This window comes from Theobroma cacao, chromosome 8, assembly GCF_053813885.1.
Source record: "Theobroma cacao isolate CCN51 chromosome 8, ASM5381388v1, whole genome shotgun sequence".
Lineage (NCBI taxonomy): Eukaryota > Viridiplantae > Streptophyta > Magnoliopsida > Malvales > Malvaceae > Theobroma > Theobroma cacao.
In genome coordinates, this window is record NC_142646.1 from 29,598,771 (window position 1) to 29,619,494 (window position 20,724).

Consider the following 20,724-nt stretch of genomic DNA (forward strand, 5'->3'; position numbering starts at 1 on the left):
AAATCGAAATAAAATCATTAAGGCCATTTGTTTGAGAAAAGGGTTTCTTCTCTTCACTCTTATCTTTATATAGTCAAAATTTGGTCAAAATATCTCATAGGTTCTTATATTATAAATTTTTTTTATCAATTTAATCCCTTAATTTTAAAATTGATTAATTTAATTTTTATATTTTGAGATTTTGTGCAATTGAATTTCTCTGTCTAGCTCCGTCTAAAGTTATCCTTTTACCCTTTTTGTAAAAACACTCATTTTTCTTATTTCTTTTTGTTTTTCCCAAATAGGATTTTAATGAAATATAAACTGATTTTTAAAAAGGACAAAATTTAAATTCTTGGTATAAAAAGGACGAAATTGCTCTTTTTAAATCTCTAATTTGATTTGACAAAAATTGTAAAATAAATTTTTATAAGAATAAATTATTAACTTTATGCGTATATAAAAATTTGGAATTCTGCCGTTTATTTTGTATTTATTATTTTATCGTCGATGCTTGAGATATCTGTTGATTTATTTTCCCATTTGATTGATCGACTTTAATTTATATATCTTGTGATTGTTGTTGTCTTGATGCATGGTGTATGCTTATTGTGAGTATTGTGGTATTGCGTAATTTGTTACTTGAGTTCCAACAATAAATTGACACATAAATTATCATTCTTTTTTTTTTTTTGCTTTTTTTTTCTAACCTATTTTGCAATGTATATCTATACACAAAGATACAAATAGATTAGCTTAATTTCTCAATGAGGCAAAGGTTGGAATCATTACTTTTTCTGGTCATCAGCTGCCAGTTCCGAAGTAGAATTGAGATGATGAGAGAGGAGTTTGGAATTTGGTTGCAAGCATGAGTCTTGCAGGCTCAAATTGCACCCAAATTGGGGTCCAAAAGCCTCCCAATACCACTGGCCTAAAACCAGCCCACAATGGAACACGACTACTTCTTAATATAACTTGTTCTTAATAGTTTAACTCATATAACTTAATATATCCAACCCATTTAAAGGCATCTATTGAATATTCAACGTTTAAAAGTTATAAAACATAATACTATTTGTGTTTAAATAGTTAATGTTTTTGTGTCTAAACAGATAAATCATGTCATGATATGTACAAGATCACTTTTATTTTGAATAAACTTTTTAATTGTTTCGTATCATATAACTTTAGCAAATAATGTATTTGTACATGTGTAAAGATTTTACATAAGCACAATGAATAAATTGTATCGCATTCATATCCATTCATTTATGTATTATATCCCTAGTTTGACTCTACTCTTTTATGAGTTACTAACACAAATTGCCATAACCTTAATTCTGAAGTTTTTCCTTTATTTATTGAACAAATATTCTTATTAAATTTTTGAAAATATTTATAATTCGTTGTGATTTTTAATGCAATGAATTCATAAAATTAAAAAGTAAAACTTATATATATATATATATATATATATATTATATAAATGAAACCACTAGATATTAGTGATGATAATCCTTGGCTTTTTGTCACTTAAAATAATTTGATTCTAGAAAAGAAAAATGTCTAAGGATATTAACGATGATGGATTGAGTACAAGTATGATCCAACTTTATATTGGATTTGTCCAATTATACAATGATTTGTTGGTTGATTTGTGTTTGTTATAATTGTTACTTATACATATAGCTTCGTCAAAAAAAATAATAAATAACATTTTGACATTTTAATAGAATTAACCTCAACTCAATATGTATATTTGAAGAATTAACCTTAGCTCGCTCAGATGGTCGATATAATGTCTAAGGATATTCCAAGAGGGGACCCATTTTCTTCTTCAAGAATAACTAGCAAATTGTCTGTGGGTTTGAGGAATGATCGTGGTACATGGTACCTAAGTATAAAACATCAAGATTAGTAGAATTCTTGTGACTTAACAATAAAATGATACAATCAATCATAAAATTTTAAATATAATAATAGAACTCAATTAAAAAAGTTAATAGCTGAAAAAGATATTACAATTAATTATTTGTCACGACATGTTCGAGAAATAAAATGATCATTACAAATACGATGTTGAAACCGTCTCTTGATAAATTATCAATATACAAATTGTGTATTGCAATAGATTTCAAATAACAAAGATCAGATTGATGTAAGCATTTTAATTAAGTCTGGAAATTAATATGTTATATAGCACTTTTCAATCAAATAATCAATAACATGATTAAATTATGAATTAAGATTTACAAGCATATCATATATTTGTGTTTTTCAAGTAAAACAAAAACATAAAAATTTTAAATTGAATACTAATTCTATTTAAGTATATTTAAACTTCATTTTAATGATATTCAAATATCTCCCAAATTAATCTAAAGATAAAATTTTAGATCAAATTTATATTACTATAGTTTAACTCAATGCTTTGACCTCATTTTTTTTTCCATTGCTTTTTCCTTGTTTTTACTTATTATTCTGTATTTGTTTACTTGTACTATATTCACTAACAATGAAATTATTAGATAATTATAAGTTATCAGACCCAGTACAAAGTTCTCTACACCTTCAGTTCTTTAGTGATTGTTTGTCTTCGATGCATGAACTTGAAATATATGATGCCAAAGGTTGAGAACAATAAGGAACTTACCAAGTTTGATAAGGTGAGCCTTGAGACGTAACAAATGAGACCCAATATCTGCCTATGCTTTGGCCATTAACCCATGCTTCACCTTTCCCCATTGAACCAAGATTTAGTCCAAGTGACTCATTTCCTGCTGGTGCATCAAATGAAGTCTGTGACAGTATTTGAATTTTTATGCATGGTAAGCATACTTATGTAAAACGTTTTATGATGTAAAAAATGCATCTATAATATATATTATTTTAATAAATAAAGACATAATACTTGAAAAATATCTCTAAACTATTTTAAAAAATCCCAATAAACTCTTATATTTTTTTATTACGTTTAATCAAATCTTTATACTTTTATTTTAAGCTAAATAAATTTATAATTAATGATTGACTAATTATTATTAGTCAGAATATTTCAGTTTTATATCATGTGGTGTTGACATGACATTGATATAAAAGGTAAAAAATATAATATGATCATTTTATCATGCCATATGATTAGTACATCACGTTATCACTCGTTATGACATGTCAACGTGTTACGTCAGTGTCACGTGACACAATTACCATCTTAACTAAGAATAGTTAGTCAATCATTAGTTATAAAAATTTATTTAACTCAAAATGAAATTATAAATATTTAATTGAATGTAACAAAAGAATAAAAATTTATTTAATTTTGTTTTGAATAATTTAGAGATTTTTTTTAAACATTATATGTTATAAATAATTCAATCGGTTGTGTCGGGTTCCAACCTAAAACCTTAAGCCCAAGCTTGGCTCATGTTGGGTTGGGCTTAAGGACTTAAATGGGCGTGCTAGTCCTAATTAATTGTACCTTATACCACGTAAGGGGATTAGGAGAAGTAAATGGTCTCCACTGAACTTTGCTTGATGTTTGCTCCAAGTAAATTTGCAGTTTCTCTCCTAATAGTCCAACCTATGCAAATCATAAGGTGTATCAATAACTCAATTAACGAAAGCAAAGTTATTGTTGTTGCATTTTGTGTTTTTAGTGTGAGAAAAGATACTACCTGGTATCCCCACGAATAGTTGGTTAAATCCTTAGAGTTCTGTATATCATGAATCCTTACCCTCCGAAGCCCGGCAACCCTACTCTCTAAATATGCGCCAGAATCCTTCATATCAAAAGGAAAAAAAAATTATTATGCCAATGATAAACAATGGATGTAAAATTTAAGATATATGTACATGATATTAACTCTTAATTAATTAAGAGCTAATCATCAGCATGAAGATTAAAATAGTCGTACCGGTAATCCAACCATGACACTTAGGAGAGAGATGTTGTTGTTACCCTCGTTCAATGGAATTGTATTCTCCAATGTAAAACGTGTATTCTTATGACTTCCATGTGTAGATCCTACGCATTAACAAAATCAAGATTTTAGATTGTTAAGATTTTGCAGAATATCTAAGGAAAATAAGCAATCATACTAAATTTTTTTTTGGTATAATACCTCAAAAAGTTCTTAAACTATTTAAAAAGATTTAAATAAATTCTTATTCATTTATTGCATTCAATTAAGTTTTTATATTTTTATTTTGAATAACATAAACCCTTATTATAACAATAGTTGATTAGTTGTTATTACTTAAAGTGTCATATGTCATTTTATGTTATATGATGTTGACATGTATGACATTAACATGACATTTTCACCTTCCATGTCAACATCACATGAACATAAAATGATAAATGACATTTGAACTTATAACAATTAATGATCTTTTAGCCATAAGAGTCTATTTGGTCAAAAATAAAACTATAAGAGCTTGACTGAACACAATAGAACAATAAGTGCTGATTTAAATTTTTTTGAATAACTGAAGACTTTTTCAAACATTATGTCAATTTCTTTCTTACTTGTTTGTTAATTATGAGTACAAGAACATACAGATAATTTGCTACAAGATTAAACAAATATCTGTTATATGTTCCTAATCAACAAAAGTATTCATCGTTCATATAAAACAAGAATCGGACTTACCTATTAAAACACCATTGACAAATGCATGTAAAGCATGCCCAGCCGAGTCCACCTTTAGAACTGCTTTACTATTTGATGATTCATGTCGATACATGGAAGTGTACCAAAGATAATCCGACATGTCTTTTGTGGTATTCATGTGCTCTAACAACGTATTGGATCTTTTTGATGTTTGTGCGAAGGTGGGAATAATGTCTCTGAATTCTTCCCACATTTCGGAACCATTAAACTTCTTGCCTGTTGTTATTGATCTGGTGTTGTTCTCAACATTTATCTATTTAAGGCAAACAAGAACAACAAACAATCAAATTCAATTATATGCATTCAAATTCAATTACTTCAACTTCATATTTTTCCAAAATTAAATTTAGGCTTGCCTTGGCAGTGTTGAAGGCTACATTCTTGCAATCAGGTAAAATGCTAATTGAATTTGGACTCAATTCATATGATGAGTTTTGAAAGGGCACAACAACAGTTTTTGTATCGTCATTGTTCACTAGAAAAGCAGCACATTCTCCTGATTTTTGTCGGTAGATGTAGCCCTACATTACAACATATTCATTCAACATGTTTTCCATTTTTAATTATTTCACAAACAAAAGAAAAAAAAACAGATGCAAAGGTGTAGATACTCGATATTTATTGTTTACCGTTTGTCGTTCACCAAGGGAAAGCATAAATTGTGTTCCAAATAAGATAGGATTTGAACATGACTTAATTGCCGCGTGCAACTCCTTCAAATGGCCCCATTTCGGCTGCCTAATCAAACCTACATGAATCAAGTGAGGCTATTAAATAAGTGTTTGTTTTTGTCTTTCGAGAGGAATATATAGTATTTGTAGAAAAGAGATTGTTTCACTGTCCTAAGCTGGAGTTTTTACGATAGGTTAGAGGGTTAAGTGATTAAAACATAAGAGTAGTTAATAATAGTTGTTATTACTTGTTTTTGTTGAGTTTTAGTTTGATTAGAATTTTAAATTATATTTAATTAGGATTCATATTTGTGTACAATATTGAATAGTTTGTATGGTTTTAAATTTCTTATTCGATGTTGAGTCTTAATTTCCATTCTACTTTGGACTTTTATACTATAAAAATAGATCTCTAGGCTTTCGAAGTGTGAGAAATGCTTCGGAAGCCCTTGGGAGAGAACACATTTTAACTCTGTCTTTTGCTTTGGGTGGAGCTAGAATTGTGTGAGTAAATGTTCTGGGAAGGCTATTAAGAGAGAGTGTACAAGGGATCTTGGGTTGGTTTGGGAAACCATAGAGGTCAATCTTTGTTATTTGTTAGGCAATTTTCATAACAAACTAGTATCATAACTTTGGATTCAGTAAATCAAGATTCAACAAAGATGTTGAAAGTTACTAGTTATTTAAATTTCTCAATTGAGAAGTTTGATGGGAAAACTAATTTCACATAGTGATAGAGAAGGATGAAGGATCTCGTTGTGTAACAAGATTTGATGTGCTCTTTGCTAAGGAAAGAGAAAGAGCAACCAAATGGTATGAAAGATGTTGAATATGCAGACTTGGTGAAAAAGTGTGTGAGCACTATTTAGCTTTGCATCGAGGATAACATGTTTAATCATGCTATTGATAAGGATTCTACTCAAGGGTTGAGGGCAAAGTTGGAAAAGATTTAATTGGTGAAAAGCTTCTTTAATAAGTTACAGCTTAGGCAAAAGTTGTATCTTTTAAAGATGGAGAAGAACGGAGACCTTATGAAGCATATGAACAGATTCAATAGGATCATTAATTAGTTGAAGAAGGTTACATGAAGGTGGAGGAACGGAAGAAGGCATTGTTGTTCCTTGCATCGCTTCCAGTCGTGGAATCTCTAATTTATGAGAAGGATACAATAACATTAGAACAAGCATCAAGCAACATAATGTCTCGGGAAGGTGGCAAAGATTCAATTGACTCGACATTAGTGGCTGAGGTTCTGAGGAGGAAGTCAACTAGCATGGGATCTAAGGGTGTCAAGTTTAGATCCAAGAGTGCGCAATGCTTTTGATATAAAGGATATGGACATATTCGGAGGCTTGTCCTACAAAAAGGGATGAAAGTAACAAGAATAAAGGTGAGTGTTTTTTCATCATTGATGATGATGATTATGCGATCATTGCAATCTCAGAAGATATGTATGCAAATTCTAATTGGTATTTAGATTCTGCTTGTGTCGCTCACATATATTATCAAAAAAATTATTTTGATTTACTTCAAGAAGGAGTGGTCGAGAATTTGATTTTGGGTTATAAGTCAATGGTGAAGACTATGGGTCTTGGAGTGGTGAGAATCAAAATGTTTGATAGGGTTGTGCATTCTTTAGGTGGTGTGGCCTATGTCCTAAAGATGCGTAAGAATCTAATATCATTGAGGCTATTAAACTTTAAAAGGTATGGATTTTTTACTTGTGGTGGAGTGGTAAAAGTCATAAAAGGCAACATAGTTATGGTGAGAGGGAATTTGCATAATGATTTGTATTGTCTAGAATGTGAGACCTAAAAGGGATGTGAACAGTGCATAGAAGATGGTTGCTACCAAAATGAGATTTTATTTGCCGAGAAAGTGATGAAAGGTTCCCATGGTGTAGATGATCATGAAAGGATGGAAAATCTACTAAAAATTGGAAAGGTTGTTGAGGTCATTTTTCGAAGTCAATTAGTGCCATTGACTTGATGGTTACATAATTGCATTGGCCAATTATGGAATCGAGTGTTGGATTTTACTTGATTTGGTATGTATAGTTGGGGTAATTTTGAAGGCCAATGGTTTAGAAAATTTTATGCTTGGAAAGTTGTTCAAGATGTTAGAAAGTAGGTGGAATTAGAGAGTTGCAATTGGCTCAACTAGTAGAAGAAGTTTAAGAAGTTTGAATTTAAGTCAAAGGTGAAGATTTGTAGAGTTTTAGAATTTTAAATCTTAATTGACGAGGATTCATGTTTATGTACAGCATTGAGTAATTGTATGGTTTTAAACTTCTTGCTCCACGTTGAGTCTCAATTCCCATTCTACTTAAGACTTTTATATTATAAACGGGGATCTATAGGCTTTAGAAGTGTGAGTATAGCTTTGAGAGCTCTAGAGAGAGAATACCTTGTAACTCTGTCTTTTGTTCTAGGTAGAGTTAAGAGTGGGGTGGGTGAGTGTTCTTGGGAGGCTGTTAAGAGAGGGTGTACAAGGAACTTGGGTTAGTTTGGGAAACTATAAAGGTTAATTTGTTATACTTTAATTTCTCAATAATTGAAGAACTGTTTCACTCCGTAGACATAAACAAAAAGCTGAATCACGTAAATTTTTATGTTTTCTATTTACTTGATTTTTCAAGATTTTATCTTTATTATTTTTTGGACGATTTTCGTAGCAATTTTCAGAACTCAAAATAGATATGTCAGTCCACTCTTAAGTTAGGATATAGATGTTAGGAATTACTTTCCAATAGTATCAAGATATTTGGTAATATTACCAAAGTTCGAAATTAAAATTATTTATTTTAAGACAAATGATCTTATCGATTCACTCAACTTCTAGTTAATAGTAAATGTAGACAATGAAGTGCACAATTATCTACTAGATTGCAATGTACATGTATATCTAACATGTAAGACGTACCATACTCATCAAGCGGTCCTTCGTCATAGTAGCTTGTTGTTACGTATGAAGAGGTGGTTCTCCCAAAATTAGTTCCACCGTGATACTGAGAAGAAACAAGAGAACAAGAAACGTTTCTCTAGTCAGATGCAACTTGTAGGAAAGCACATAAGTAGCATAATATTTTCCAAGGAAAAAGAATTTATTTATATCCATTGCGAGTACCATATAATAATTTACGAAGGTCCCATTCCTTGCAACAAATAGAGCGACTTGAAACGCAATGTCTTGGGGAGATCTTGTGTATGGTTCTTCACCGTATGCTTGATACCTTCAAGGGAAGCCAGTGACATTGATTAGAAGCAAAATATATTGCTTAAATCATTTGCTAAAAATAAAATTTGGATTTCACAACTTCGGTGCTGTGAGATTCAACAAAATCCCATTTTTTGTGGGTGGTGGAAAGGAAAACTAATGCATATATATATAGGGCAATCCTTGCACATACCGAGATGTCCAATTCTCTGTCCACAGCCAAGGCTTTTTAGATGAATTAGGCCCTGGAAATGACTCCCCGCATTTCATCCCATTGCAAGTGTTGATCTGCCCAAGAAATTGATCATGTCTGTCAGAAGCAATCTTAGCAACATAGCATCCTATGTGTCTATTTCAGTAAATAATTTGTAAATCCTATGGGAAGAGGACTAAAAGTTGAAATTGTAATGCCAATGTAAGTGACAATACCCTCAAACTTAAAGAGTCAACCAAGTATTGCACCTTTCTACTTTTGTGATAAAAGTAAATTATCAAATAATTAAAACAATGATGATGATCTATAAAGAAAGGGGACTAACCACTGGATCAGGAGCATCATTTTGTTTGCACATCATCCAGGGGACCCCAGTTTGAAGTCCTACGGCCATTTCTGCTGCCCATTTAACGTACGGAGGTCCTTTCTCATGATATGCTGGTTCTACTAATTGGTACTCATTCTCAATCTACATAATTAAATAACAAAGCAATTGATAATTAATTAAGCCTTTGAAAGATAACATTGTTACATTAAGCAATGAATGGTCAGATATACACAACCTGTGATAGTATGATGGGTCCCTCTTGTGAAGCATACAAGTTTTCTGATTTCATCATGTTAACTATTGTTGTGGTAAAATTTTGCATATGCACCTGCGCCATCCATGAATGTGTAGAAACTTGGGTTCATATTTATTATGATGAAACAGGGAAAAAGGTTTTCCAGCCATTAATATACCTTAAATGGTTCATTGTCAGATCGGTATACAATGCCTGGGACATCATGTAACCAGAAAGGTAATCCACTGCAGAAGAATTAGCTCAAGTTTACTTAATTAATAATGATGTTGCAATTGTGGAAATCAATCATATGCATGCTACTCAATTATTATAAGAATTAAAAGCAAAGGTAGGCTTTCTTCTCTTTACCCATAATTCCATTCACCCTCAATAAAGGGACCAATCCTGAGACTTGCATATAGGCCTTGTGCTTGGATTTCCTTAATGAACCTAACTAGGTCAGCTCTTCCATTGAAATTATACTGCAAGGAGTGATGGTTGAAAATTCTGATCACAACAATTACAGGAATATGTAGATGGATGACAAAAGAGTAAATTGCACTTGTTGTCCCTGAAGTTTTGATCAGCATGCCATTATAACCTTTCAATTTTGAAGTCATTTTTTATTTTCAAATTTTTAATTTATATTAAAAAAATTGACATAATATATAAAAAAATTCATAAACTATTTAGAAAAATTTAAATAAGTTTTCACTCTTTTATTGTATTTAATTAGATCTTCTACTTTTATTTTAAGCCAGTTAAGCTCTTATGATTAATGGTTGAATAATTATTTTTTGTCAAAAAACCACTTTTCATTTTATACCACGTGACATTAATGTGGCATGTTGACATATATGTTATAATAAATGATAACATGACATACTAATATGACATGATTATGTGACCTTTTTTATTTTTAATGTTAGCATCACACGGAATATAAAATGATAAGTAATATTTTGATTAATGATAATTAATTAATCATTAATTATAAGAGATTATTTGATTCAAAATAAGAGTATACTAACTTTATTGAAAGTAATAGAAGAATAAAGATTTTAATTTTTTTTAAATGGTTTAGAAAATTTTCTAGTATTACGTATCTTTTAGTCAACCTAATCATGAATCTTGTCAATTACTTATCCGTTAGTATCTTGACGACGTGTAATTATGTGTGTGTCACCAATTAGGTAGTTATTAATTGAATTAACAAGTGAAATAGGAGGAGGAGATTTTGACACAAAATGAAGGTTTGATAACACAAATATGAAATTTAAAACTATAAAGACGAAAATATAATTAGGCTAAATTTTAGAGATAATTTGTGCAATTTTACCTGGCTTTTTTGGGGCTCATGAAGGTTCCAAAACACGTAGGTCTGTATCACATCTAATCCTCCCTCTTTGGCTTTGGTTATTAATGAAGGCCACATCTGCAAATAGTTGACATGCTTTCATTCTTTATCATAACTATAAATATATAAAAAATTTATGAGATATGTAAATAGTTATGCATGTTGCTGGAATTTACCTTTTTGAAATAATAATGATCTATATTTAAAAATATTTTACTATGCTTTTCTAGGCAATAGTTTTGTATTAGAATATATTGCAATATTAAGATTGATAGTTCTCATAACGAATTCTTTTACTATATTAAAAGTTGAACATAATTTGATTATATATGTTAAATTATTTTTTAAATTCTATTCAAAGTATAATTTATTATAATCTTTTAATCATTATTATTTATATTAAAAATTCATAAATTTCGATGTATGGTGCATCACAGAAAGCTAGTTATCACTATATATTGAAGTGAGTTGGGCTAATCGCTTGAGACTTTTGGTGGTGTCAAGCTTGTAGAGCTCGAATGGACTCGGCCCTACTCACCAACCTTTGTAGGGACCCGATATTCTTTTATCACTTAAGCAATTTGTAGAGGATTATTATTCTATACATCCTTGGTGAAATTTTTAAATTTCATAATTAATATTAAGTGATTGTTAAATATTTATATAATTTATTTATTTATTAATATTTATAAATATATCGAATGAGACACATGAATTATTTAACTTGTCGAAAAAATTTAAAAGTACACTATATACTGATATATAAATGATAATTTTTTATTTTAAGATCTTAGTTTTAGACGGAATAGTTACCTGAAACATTAGAAAACAATGGATCCTGACGTTAAGAAAACCATGAAAGCGATTCAGGTGTCTACATGTGTACAAAATTTTAACCTTACCATACTCAAAAATGTTCATGATGTCTCTTACAAGTTATTTTGTGATGGAGAACATGATTTGATTAATTGCATTGTTATAAAAAAAATATGGCAACTTGCCAGTTCTAAATGCTGTTGACTGAATTTAGCAATGGAAGAGGCCAAAGCTAGAGCATTTTTTGATGATTAAACAAATACAACTACAAGATATTGGCGAAATAACCAATGAGAAGAATTTAAGAAGCTGTAGACAGAAAGGAAAACGTAGCATATACTCCAGACACCATAGTTTCCTTTGAAGCAATGGTTTCCACTTTCCTGTATCAGATCCTACATCAAATTTAGTCATCTAAATCTACCATGTCCTCGATGTCCCAAATAAGTCTTTGGGAATTCAAGTAGAAATCTTGAGGACAAGGGGTCAACTCAATTATAAGATAGATGGTCTCGTTGACCAGAATTTGTGATCTGATCTATATGGCAATGGACTCAACTCAAAGATTGAGTAATACTATTTTTCGAACAATTGGATACCTGCAGTTATTCAGAAATGATGCGATCATTTATTTCTTTCTTACATGATTAATTAGACGGTTTGATTGTTGGATATTTTTAACGTTGTTAAGGTACATTAGCAAGCTATTAAGTGACACTACTAGCTAGTCATAAAAGAAGTACGTACAGTCCTGACAAGTTCAGTCTAATTCTGTTTGAGAAAAAAAACTTGTTTGTCAAAAACACAAAAGAAAATGAACAAATTAAGTGTGTGATTTGCCATCATGTACGCAATAGATAGACATGCATGAAACTACAAGGAAAGAAGAAATACCTCAGGAGTGCTTCGAGGGTAGTGTATAGAACCAGAAAATAGGAGTTTTCGCTGCCCTTGTATGATCAAGGATCTGCCATCGTAAGTTACTTCTCCTCCTTCAACAGCGGCGACAACAGCAACTACTGTAAGTATAAGCAACCAAAACAGCCTTTCCATCACTTCACACACTTTGCCAGAACCAAAGCACATTGGAGGAGGAGGAGAAACTCTCTTTGTTGCGCTAGTGAAACTAGCCTTCTAATTCCCTCCAAGAATGAGGCTGGACTCTCCTGATCTACACTTGGAGGCCCTTATCTTATAATATAATACTAGCTCATTAGATTGAAAAACACGTCAGGAAATCATAATCTTCGGGATTTGAGATATTAAACTGGGTCTTGTACCGAGAAACGGGAGCAATTAAATGTGGCTTTTGTTTTCTTCTTATAATATTTATTCAATGAGATTGGTATTAGGCTGTATAGTAATAAGGTTATGAATATAATGTAAAAGCCAGTTGTGAGACAGAGAGGGAGAGAGAAAGAGTTAGAAGGCGGCTGATAAAACGGTATAATATAATGTTGCACGTTAATTAACTTAGTTTTGCATAGGGGTGGACGGTGGTTTCAGGGCAAGAGACAATGATAAGAAGGCTTTGATAGGTCCGTCCAGTCCAGATATTGTCATGGAATTTCTGTGACAGGCTAAGCAAGTAACCCATGATTCAACTTCTTGCTCTACCTCAATTTACCCCCCTAAAAATGCTATTCTTGCACTCTATAGTCAGAATATAGAAAGTTCATCAACTCTAATAACTCATTTCTCCATTTCCTTTTTTGAACATATACATAAAATGGTTAGGACAAATCCAGGATTTTACGAATAACAACCATTACATCAAATTTTAATTAATTTTTTTCTATAAAATAAAAAAGTTGTAAAGTAAAATTATTCAAATACTGATTATGAGCATATTTTGTTTTCATCTATGTGCATATAAGTTTTAAATGAAATTACGTCTTGAACCTAAGAAATCTGTTATCTTAGAAATACATTTTGGGCATTTTAGATAGGTTACCCAAATATAAACATGTGTGTTTTTTTATTTAAGCATGACTTGCCATGCATGTGCATGAAAACAACACATACAAAATATTATATTATTTATCATTTTTTTTGCACAATTAGAGAGCAGGAAAAAAAAAACGAAGAAGAAGAAAATTTTCTATGTTTTAATCCCTCCACTTGTATTTAGCTAGGATTGTTGTAACGTGCGGGTCCGGGAACCCGACCTCCAGACGCGAGTGAAAACTCTAAAACTAAGAGTCGTCACCAATCTTTTTTTTACTAGGTGCGATTGGCCACCTAATGACTCGATTCTAATCGATGAAGCCTTAAATTAATTTTAAACCCACCGAAAAAAACCTTAAACTGATCTACGTTTTTCTATATCTAAGTTCGGGAGTACAGTTACGTTCGGGGAAGGATTAGCACCCCCAGGACGCCCGTTCTATGAATGGTACCATTTTTAGATTATCCTATTAGGCTTTAATTTTTAATTCACTATATTTTCTTAGTTATTATTCTCTTATTTTATCTCCTATTTAACCCAAAATAGAATGCAAATGTGAGGCAAGATGAAATGCATGGCGTGGGATAAAAATATGTCGGACGAATAACCTTTTATCGAGGATATTCTCCCAGATCCGCCCATCATATTGGTGGGATCTGCGGTATTCTCTCACCTAGGAAATTATTCAAGAAATTCACCTTCGCAAATTCGATGAATAAATCTCGTCATCGGGATCATCGTACTTTTTCTTTTAAAATAATATTTTCGTGCATAATGAACCTAATTCGGACAAAAGTATTTTATTAAAGATGTTTCTCGAGCCCTCCCATGATACTGGTGGGACCCGGAGACACCTTTTCACCTAGAGAACTTTTCGAGGAATACCCGTCTTCGCAAGATCTTCGGAAGATCCCATAATCGGGGCTTAAACTCGAAAACAAAAATATTTATATGCAATGATATGCATGATGCAACTTATATATATGCTATGCTAATGCAATTATCTATTTTTTTGTCATTTATTGTTATTTAATTATTATTATTATTTTATTTTTTATTATCATATTTTTCTATTTTTTTCTTATTATGATTTTTTTAAGCAATCTTTTATTCAAACCTAATGCCTAAAATTTTATATCTATGTTTAATTCCATTTTTTTACTTTCTATTTTATTTCTTTTACATAACATTTTACTAATCTATGGTTTATACCACTAGATATTTAATGTTTAATTTTTAAATTATTTATTGTTTCGGAATTTCCTTGTTGATAGTTTATACTACTTGTCTATTTATTTAATGTCATGGGTTTTACCTTTTCATACATTTATTATATATATACATTTGAATCATTATTATCATTATTATTATTTATTTATTTATATATATATACATATTTACCTATTATTTGTTTATTTATTATTTTATTATTTATTTTTTGAATGATTTTGTGTTTTAAAAAATTTTAATTATATAAAAAAAATTTCAAGATCTCGGAATCGAGACTCTCCCATCGTACTGGTGGAGCCTTAATTCGGATCCCGAACCTAGAGAAAATGGGTCCGGGATTGTGACTTCTCGCGTCCCGACCGATCATCCCATCATCGGTATTAAATTAAATAATTTTGTTAATAATTCTTTGTCTTATCCTAATTTCATTCTCTCTTCATCTATATCCCTCTCCATTTTATATAAAACCCATTTTTTTAATATATTTCATATTTTTGTTTCATTACATTTTAATTCTAATTCTTCCTAATTTATTCTCGTTTATTTTTAATTTTTAATTTGCTATTTTTTATTTCTGTTCTCTCTTAACATCTAATCATTTTTATATGTATTCTATCTTTTTTATTCTACCTAATAATCTAGTAAAACTGATTTGTCTTTCTACCTAAACATTGGGCCCAACACAACCACAAAATCAAAACCAAACAAAAAATTGTATACCTTCAATGGGTTGACAGTAGTTCAACACGATTAGTCTGGCCCAACTGGTCTACCTCTCAAAGCCCACCGTCTAGTCCTTGTCCAGTAGCCTGCAAATGCCCAAAACGACGTCGTTTCAATGCCTGCTTCTCCTTTCCAAAATGGTGCCGTTTAAGCTCATGTCTGAGTATAAAAACGTTCTTTTTTGTTCTCTCTCCATTTTCTCCCTTTTGACTCTTTCTCTAGAACCCAAACTCTCTCCCTTCTCTCTACCAAGCCGTCAGCCAGCTCGTCTCTCTCTTTTCTTCCCTTTGCCGGTAGCTCACCTTCCAAACCTAAACTCTAACACTCCCCAAAATCGGCGGTAGCTTGTCCCAAGCCTGCAGTGTCGCCGGTACCCCATTTTCTCTTTCCTGCGTCGGCAGATTCCAGATCGATTACCCCAAATGATCGACCCTCTCTCTATGACCGACCGACGGCAACCCAAGCTCACCTAAGCTCTCAACTCCTCTCACTTTCAAGCCAACGTCGCTCCCCAACGGTCAGCTCTCCTAATTGCCGGTCGGTTCTCTCTCTCTTCCTAAGATCGACGACCGTTCAAATCTCCCCTAAACAGCCCTCTTCTATGCCCATCAGTAACCCGAATCTTCCCCTCTCTCGTTGACCGATCGGCAGCAACCCAAGCTTACCTAAACTCTAATAAAACTCCCTTCAAAGCAGCCGTACACGGACTAAAAGTTCCCCAAAAGAAAACACAGCCACTTGCTTTCTCTCATTTGTGAATTTTTTGGTATATGATGTATTTTTCTTGATTTTTGTGGCTGCTAGAGACTAGGGATTTTTGATTGATTGTGGTTTTTTGCTGCTAGAAACTAGGGTTTTTTACAGGTAGCTGGGGTTTTTAGATTTTTTTGCTCCCGATCCTTGATCCCCTTTGCTGCAGTGGGGCTTTATACACTAGGCTTTTTGGCAAAGTGTACTGCCTCCACTACCCTGCCAAATGTGGATTTTTCGCGTCTAGCAAGGTTAGGGAGGTGCTTGGCAAGGTGCGTCCGCGCCTTACCAATCGTACCCTATCCCTTTTTCTCTTTCTCTTTTTTTTTTTATTTTTATTTTTTTGTTTGTTGTTTTTCTTTTGTTTATTATTATTTTTTATCATATATTTATTTATTTATTAACCACAAAAAATATAGTGTCTACAGTTGCCCCTCTTTGCGCATTTTGGTAATCCGAAATAGTGCAAAGACGTAGACACCCTAATTTATCATTTTTCAAAGCTTTTTTCTTTAATTTTTGTTTAATAAACTTCTCAAAATTGAGGCAATGAAACTTTAAAACTAAACTCCTCAAAATTGAGGCAATGAAACTTTAAAATAAATTTCTCAAAATTGAGGTAACGAAATTTTTAAAACTAAACTCCTCAAAATTGAGGCAATGAAACTTTAAAAATGGACTCCTCAGAATTGAGGCAATGAAACTTTAAAAATAAAATCCTCAACATTGAGGCAATGAAACTTTAAGAATAAACTCCTCAAAATTAGGGCAATGAACTCCTCAAAACTGAGGCAACGAAACTTCTAAAATGAACTCCTCAAAATTGAGGCAACGAAACTTCTAAAATGAACTCCTCAAAACTGAGGCAATGAGACTTTTAAAAATGAACTCCTCAAAACTGAGACAACGAAACTTTTAAAAATGAACTCCTCAAAGCTAAGGCAATGACACTTTTAAAAATGAACTCCTCAAAACTGAGGCAATGAACTTTTAAAATGAACTCCTCAAAGCTGAGGCAACGAAACTTTTAAAAATGAACTCCTCAAACCTGAGGCAACGAACTTTTAAAATGAACTCCTCAAAGCTGAGGCAACGAAACTTCTAAAAATAAACTCCTCAAAACTAAGGCAACGAAACTTCTAAAAATGAACTCCTCAAAGCTGAGGCAACAGAACTTTTACAAAATGAAACTCCCCAAAGCTGAGGCAACGGAACTTTTAAAATGAACTCCTCAAAGCTGAGGCAACGAAACTTTTAAAAATGAACTCCTCAAAGCTGAGGTAACGAAACTTTTTTAAATGAACTCCTTAAAGCTGAGGCAACGAAACTTTTAAAAATGAATTCCTCAAAGCTGAGGCAACGAAACTTTAAAAATGAACTCCTCAAAGTTGAGGCAACGAAAATTTTAAAATGAACTTCTCAAAGTTGAGGCAATGAAACTTTTAAAATTGAACTCTTCAAAACTGAGGTAACGAAACCTTTTTTTCTTTTTTGATGTGGTGAAAAATAAATCAATTCCTCATTTGAGGCTCTACGACTTTAAAGATGAATTTCCCTCTTTTTCAGTTGTTTTAAAGCTTTGAACATGGCAATTAAAATATCCTAATCATCTTCATCAGTTTTTTTTAATTATTATTATTTTTTTTTGTGTTTTAGAGTATTCTCTTTGATCAATGGGGTATGAACCGATCATGCTTCCGATCTCTCGTCTTCCCTGATTCATTGCTCACAACTATTTTCTTCCTCTATCATTTGCATGGTCCAATCATTCTTCACATTTTTTACTATTCTCCATTCTGTTGCTATTTCCATTTCTTTCTTTCTTCTCTTAGTCTTTTCCCTTTCCTTTTTACATTACCAGACTCCATTTCATTCCCCGTCAATTACGATCCTTTTTCAAAATATTGCAAACATTTCTTACTTTATCATGCTCTTTATTAAATATCATTCCAATTTCATGACAAATGCAATGCAATGTAGTCATATCTCCTTTTTTGGCAGAATGGAAATGATGATAATGTTGGGAGCAGAAAGGCTATTTTTCATTAGAAAAAAAAGGAAGTTTCTACAATCAGGCATAATAACAAGGAACAAAGGAAAACCAATTAATACAAAAGAGATACAGTTCTTTCTTAATGACTATTCCGATAGATATTGACAGTAGCCTCGAAATTTTATCTCAAAGCAGGCACAAGCGTCAGCTCCCTTGTTTTTTGTCTAAACATCTCGGATCATGATTTTCACCCTTTCTATGTTAAGCCCTTGTAGTACTTGGACCTCTTTCGTGTCCAGACCGCCCTTTCGAGTTTTCGCCCTAAACACATCTCCCATATTCAAGCCGCATTTTCAGGTTTTCAACTTGAATTTTTTTTTTGAATTCATTTTTTTTGCAAAATATTTATTGACAGCATCAGTATTCACCGGGTTGGAAAACTCCCTCCCATCCATCTTTGCCAAAATTAGTGCTCCTCTTGAAAAAGCTTTCTTCACCACAAATGGTCCTTCCCAATTCGGCGTCCATTTTCAGCGAGGATCCTGCTGGTTCGGAAGAATTCTTTTCAATACTAACTCTCCCTCTTGGAATTGATGAGGATGTACCTTCTTGCCATATGCCCTCATCATTCTTTTTTGATATAACTGCCCATGGTAAAGTGCCGTCAACTTTTTTTCTTCTATAAGATTCAATTGCTTATAACGAGCGTTAACCCATTCGGCTTTTTCCAACTATACTTCTTTAAGGATCCTTAGGGAAGGGATTTCTACTTCAATTGGTAAAACTGCTTCCATCCCATATACCAAAGAGCACGGCGTAGCTCTCGTGGAAGTTCGGACGGTTGTGCGATAAGCATGCAAAGCAAAGGGTAACTTCTCATGCCAATCTTTGTATACATCTGTCATCTTTTCAATTATCCTTTTGATGTTTTTGTTGGCTGGTTCTACCGCTCCATTCATTTTTGGGCGATAAGGCACTGAATTGTGATGCTTGATCTTGAACTTGGCACAAACCTCTTTCATCATTGAACCATTGAGGTTACTAGCGTTATCTGTGATGATCCTTTCCAAGAGACCATAGCGGCATATTATTTCTTTTTGGATGAACTTACATACCACTTTCTGGGTCACATTGGCATAAGATGCTGCTTCTACCCACTTAGTGAAGTAGTCAATTGCCACAAGAATAAACCGATGCCCATTTGATGCCTTCGGGGTTATTAACCCAATCACATCCATGCCCTACATTGAGAATGGCCATGGTGATGTCAATACATGCAGTGAATTTGCAAGAGTGTGGATTCTGTCTGCGTATATCTGACACTTATGACACTTTCGAGCGAAATCTATACAATCCGTTTCCAACGTGAGCCAGTAATACCCTGCTCTCATGACCTGTCTTGCCAACATATGCCTATTTGCATGTGCCCCACAAATTCCTTCGTGAACTTCCTCAACTATTCTCCTAGCTTCAGCTAAATCCACACATCTCAAAAGCACTTGATCCCTACTTCTCTTGTATAAGATGTCCCCATCCAAGAAGAAATTCATTGCCAACCTTCTAATGGTTTTCTTATCATTTTCTGAGCTTTGTTCCATATACTGTTGAAACACAATATCATGGTACCACGGTTTCCCGTCTACTTCTTCCTCTACACTGGAGCAGTGTGCGGGGAACTCTAAAAGATTAATCATGATGGGTTGGATCTTGACATCGGTACCAACTTTGAACATTGCTGCCAGCGTGGCTAATGCATCAGCCATTTGGTTCTCCTCTTGGGGCAAATGGGTGAAGCGAATCTTATCAAAATTTTCAATCAGCTTTGAAACATACTTATGATATCGGATTAACTTCAAGTCATGTGTCTCCCATTCTCCTCGCAACTGATAAATGACCAAAGCAGAATCTCCATACACTTCCAAAACGTGAATTTTCCTCTCGATTGCTGCCTGAAGACCCATGACACAAGCTTCATATTCAGCCATATTATTGGTGCAATAGAAGTTGAGTTTAGCTATGACGTGATAATGATCTTCTTCTGGTGACACTAACACGGCTCCTATTCCATGCCCCAAGGCATTCGAAGCTCAATCGAAAAACATCTTCCAATTCTCTTTCTCCTCTGATTCTTCCTCATTTGTTTGACAAATCGACATCAGGTCCTCATTTGGGAACTCAAAATCCATTGGTTCATAATCCTCCTCCACCCTTTCCGCTAGAAAATCTGCGATTTCACTTCCTTTGATAGCTTTTTGGGACACATATACAATATCATATTTAGACAACAACAGTTGCCATCTTGCCACTCTACCTAATAATGATGGTTTCTCGAAGATATATTTAATAAGATCTAACTTCGTAATGAGCCAAGTGGTATAATATAGCATGTACTGCTTGAGTCGATGTGCCGTCCATGCTAAAACACAACAGATCTTTTCCAACGAGGAATACTTGGACTCATACTCAGTGAACTTTTTACTCAAGTAGTAAACTGCCCTTTCTTTCTTACCAGTTTCATCATGTTGTCCCAACACACATCCCATGGATTCTTCATTTATTGTCAGGTACAAAAAGATGGGTCTCCCGACCAC

General features: G+C 32.8%; 1 protein-coding gene across 1 annotated transcript; it reads right to left on the reverse strand.

The window, feature by feature from the left end:
* Nucleotides 1–1,570: 1,570 nt before the first annotated feature.
* On the reverse strand, nucleotides 1,571–12,619 carry LOC18593068 (beta-galactosidase 16-like). The gene is made up of 17 exons (XM_018125599.2): nucleotides 12,384–12,619; nucleotides 10,656–10,751; nucleotides 9,686–9,798; nucleotides 9,495–9,561; nucleotides 9,317–9,409; nucleotides 9,079–9,222; nucleotides 8,733–8,827; nucleotides 8,450–8,555; nucleotides 8,246–8,330; nucleotides 5,282–5,400; nucleotides 5,009–5,173; nucleotides 4,632–4,905; nucleotides 3,894–4,003; nucleotides 3,654–3,758; nucleotides 3,458–3,559; nucleotides 2,633–2,778; nucleotides 1,571–1,873 (listed from the first exon to the last, which is right to left on the reverse strand). Exons 1-17 carry the CDS (start codon nucleotides 12,573–12,575, stop codon nucleotides 1,762–1,764), a joined length of 2,124 nt encoding a protein of 707 aa, XP_017981088.2. The 5' UTR covers nucleotides 12,576–12,619; the 3' UTR covers nucleotides 1,571–1,761.
* Nucleotides 12,620–20,724: the final 8,105 nt, after the last annotated feature.